At 33.9% G+C, this 4,230-nt stretch overlaps 1 protein-coding gene across 1 annotated transcript; it reads left to right on the plus strand.

Annotated features, from left to right (window-relative positions):
• Positions 1–3,042: 3,042 nt before the first annotated feature.
• On the plus strand, positions 3,043–4,073 carry MELLADRAFT_110854 (uncharacterized protein; the record flags this gene model as incomplete). The annotated part of the gene is made up of 3 exons (XM_007415046.1): positions 3,043–3,187; positions 3,761–3,944; positions 4,052–4,073. The coding sequence occupies 3 exons, from the start codon at positions 3,043–3,045 to the stop codon at positions 4,071–4,073; spliced, it is 351 nt and encodes a 116-aa protein (XP_007415108.1).
• Between the last annotated feature and the right edge of the window lie 157 nt (positions 4,074–4,230).

A 4,230-nucleotide genomic window follows, 5' to 3' on the forward strand; every position in this document is an offset into this window, starting at 1 on the left:
TATCCATTTGGTGGCATTACTTGTAAGGAAGTAGTCCTTGAGTATTGCTCATATCAGATTTGGGATTCATCTGATATAAGAAACTCTAAATCTACGGGGAAATCTCTATTAGTCAGAGTGTAAAGTTCCCGGTGTTATAATAGACTTTAACACCACCTTCTTTGACCTTTCTTTGAATAAGAAGAGGATCAATTTAGGATTGAGGACTGCGCTTCAGTTGCTCTTATATTTAATTATTGTAAAGACAATAATTAACCCAAAATCCCTTGACTAAAGCCTTTGTTTAAAGGTCAACTAACTGTAGTCTTTACTTGTTTATTACAAGTAAAGCTCTTACACCCAAGTCTATACCCATTCATACTAGTAGATATTGATCTACACGACTTTGGTAGAAGTTATCAGACCTTCTACAACTTTTTTATTGACTCTACTAGCCTAACAGACGCTAGTAGGCTCACATTTGGGGGCCTCATCAGGGTTTTAGAACCTTTGTTCATTTTTTTTGGAGCGTGTTATAGCTCAGTCTCATTAGTAAACTCAAAAATAAAATAAAAAAACATTTCATTTCATTTATTTGATTGTTTTAATCAACCTTTAATTGCAAAAACTGAGGAAAGCTCAGCATTTTTTGATTTTAGGATAATAACTTGGAGGAAAGAAAGAAATTCTTTCCCCCCCCAAAAAGTCGCAATTTTTTTATTTTTTTAGATATTTTGAGAAAGATGATCAATAGTTGATCCATCTACAAATTAATTACATATAGTTCATTGTTGAATTATATATAATAAAATTAATAGTGTGTTGTGTAATTAGCCAAACACGTGGCTCACATAAATTACATACATATATCATCAGGTGACTCGTGTACAATTACCACAAGTAGTAATTGTACAGAAGCCCCGCGCGTGGTCCGAAAGCCACCACAGTCACGTTGCGGAATTTCGAAATCAACCACCTACCACCCTATCACCGATACCATACAATCGATCGATCGACTGAATTAACCGGTATTTTATCAGACGAGACCTTTTGCTGTGAAGAAAAGCAAAAGTCAGTACGAGTTGCTTTGATTGGAAAATTGAAGAACTCACAAGATCGATCGAATTCACTGGGACTCTCACCGGTGTTGCTTATCGTGCAAGAAGACAGAAGAAAATCAGTACGAGGTAAGATTTTGATCATCCAATCTAAGGAGCTCACAATTTATTAAAGAAGAATAAGTAAACTGATAATTTCATTGATTGATATCTTTCTTTGATATTCTTTCCTGGATTAAGTGTTAATCCGATTGGGACAATCATATTCACAAGAGTAATTAGTGGATAGATGACTGAGTAAGTTGTTTTAGTCAACAATTACCTTCTTCAATCAGTATAAGGAAATAATACTTGTTTTTATTGGGTTATCCCATCTTCTTGTGATTTCATAACTTTAGAATCAATCATCGTTTTGATTGTCACAGGGACATCACCTTGGTCTAAAATCGATTGTCCCTTATTAACTTCAAAACCAATTTCAGCCCTTTTGATCATTATCCCTCAGTATCTGGAAAGATTTCCAGTGAGTAGGTCTATCTATCTACTTTCTTTGTAAGAAATCATCAAAATCGATTTTTTTGTTCAAGTCTTTTGCTGATAAGACTATATCTTGTTCTATTGAGGAGCTTGACTTGAAATTTGACACAGATTATAGTAAACCAATTGACAATTTGATAATAAATCAATCGATTGGAAACTACAATCCTGCAAGTAAGTAAAATAGTAGAATTGCTTTACTCTTTGATAACTGAATATCAAGATTCAGCAAATCAATCACTGACATTGATTTTCTTCTGTGATTTTCTTCATTTTTTACTGTCCTTTATTAATAACCCTGATTAGTAGTGAATCTAGATACAGTTCATCCAGATTTTCCTGCACTGAACCACGATCATCTTGAAGACAAGATCAGGAAAGTCTCACACCTCGATTGAAAGAACAAAGAACTTACAATTTGATCAAGGAGAAATTCAAACATAAGTTGATCAAATCATCATTCTATCCATTCTGTTCTTTTCTTTTTGTATAAGTGTTCATTCGATCAGAAGTCATTTTAATCTACACAAGGCAAAGGGGCGAAACCTTTGAAATTGATTGATTGTTTTTAACAAAAATTGATTGAACTTTTGATTTTGAAAAGCTATCGATCTCATAAAAATTTGTGGAAGTCCTTTTTTGAAGTTCAAACATAGTAATTCACAAAGTAAGCTATTGATTGTGTCTTCAATCATTCTTGATTATTGAAAGATAACAACACTGAAATCCCTTCTTTATTATATTGCCTATCTTGAGACTGCATCCATCCATCGATCAGTAGTTTTAAGGCAAATCAATTAAGCTTTGGGCTCAAAAAGACTGTTTCAAGTACAACTCTTTCAGATTTAGCTTGTCAACTCTAGATTGACCGAGTAATTGTATCTAAAGCAAATTGACTTGATTTTGATTCCAGAAATAAAATAAAATCTGACAAAGAATTTCTTATCGAGTCCATTCTAAGTCAGCCTTTGATTTTCAAAGTAGATTTATTTTTGCTACAATCTTATCACACTATTTTCATTGTATACAAGATAATACATAAGAATAAAGCAAGAACTGTGTGGACATTTCTCTTTTGAACTAATACCTAATTGAAACATCAATATTATTTTTAACACTAATTGATTAACTTGGACCAGTTGTCAAATCTGATATCAAATTTTGTTAGGTTGTTCTTGACTTTGACATTTTTTCTGTTGATTTAAAAATCAGTTCCTTTTCCTTTGTTGAAATCTTTCATTGATTTTATTTGACTAATTTAAAGAATAAGGAAAAAAGATTTGAGCTTCATTCTACAACAATCACCTCAAGTTGAAAAGGTCTCAGTTGTTTCAACCAAGGAAAGATTTCAAAGAAATTTATTCAGTTATTTGAGTTATCTTCCTTTCTCTATCTTGAAATTTAGAAGAGAATTTAAATTTGTTTTAGATTTATTTTCTGGATATTTCATATCTGCTCATTTGTCACAATGGCTGATTGGAATCCACCACCTCATCCTCGCAGCCGTAATGAGCCGGAGCGTTATGGTAACCTCCAGTCAACCAGCACCAGCCGGCCTGGAACCGATGGACCACGGTCAAAGATTGGATCCAGGGCTGGATCAACAGCCAGTAGTAAGCAAAGGGCAAATGAAGGCAGAGGCAAGCTTTCAATTACCACTCAGGCTCTGCAAAAGGACTCAACCAACCTTCCATTGACAGCAGAAGTTGGTAAAATACAACCATCAGTGGCAGGACCTTCCAGCTCAGTAGATGATCCATATGTTCGGTCTGAGAGTGGTCAAATGGGAAGCTCAGCAGCTGAAGACGGCCATGAACCCCCAGCGGAACTCCCATCTGAGGTCACACCAAGGGCATTTGGCTCAATAGTACAACCACAGCTGAGTGAACTCAAGCCAACAGGAATTTCAGGTCTATTACCAGGCTCAAGTGGAAGCAGGCCAAGCGCTGATCCTTTTGAACAGGGGTCATTTCTTACAAAACTTCAGAAGCCAAAGAGGCCTGGAGAAAAAGATTTAGGTACACTGAGTACTCAAGAAAGAGTTATTTTACGTAAGTTCTCAGAAATAACTCAGAGTGAATTCATTTTACCTATGATGACTGAAATAACCAATTATCTTGGACATTTTGAACAACAGATAAATGTTTCTAATGAATTTAATCAGTCCCTTGGGGAATTTTTGGAAGTATTTAATGGTAATTTAGAAGTTTTGGATTCCAATATCAAAGATTTTAGTAATGAATCAGGTTCTAAATTTTCAGAAGTATTGAAAAAAGAATGTCATCTTTTAGAAGTTGTTAATGCACAATACAAAGAACTTTATAAGGTTATCAGGCAAGATAACAAAGATGTTTGTAGTTTAAGCAAAAAGTTTGCTTTGTTTTTGAATAATTTTCCTTCAGAGTCTTTGAACCTGTTTTTAGATAAAAATTCATCCTCTTTATTTTCTTTGAATGATATCAATGAAAATCTTTTAGAATTCAAGAATACTTTGAATGAGTTTCGTGAAAATTGTGAGAGACCACAAGTAGTTGAGCATGATTTAGTTCTGACTACATTATTAAGCAATCTTCATGACAAGTTGTACAACAAACTTGAAAATAAGTTTCATCATACTAACCAACCTAATGATGAAATTAACAAATTAATGAGTTTC

Source organism: Melampsora larici-populina (genome assembly GCF_000204055.1).
Source record: "Melampsora larici-populina 98AG31 unplaced genomic scaffold MELLAscaffold_48, whole genome shotgun sequence".
Taxonomy (NCBI): Eukaryota; Fungi; Basidiomycota; class Pucciniomycetes; order Pucciniales; family Melampsoraceae; genus Melampsora; species Melampsora laricis-populina.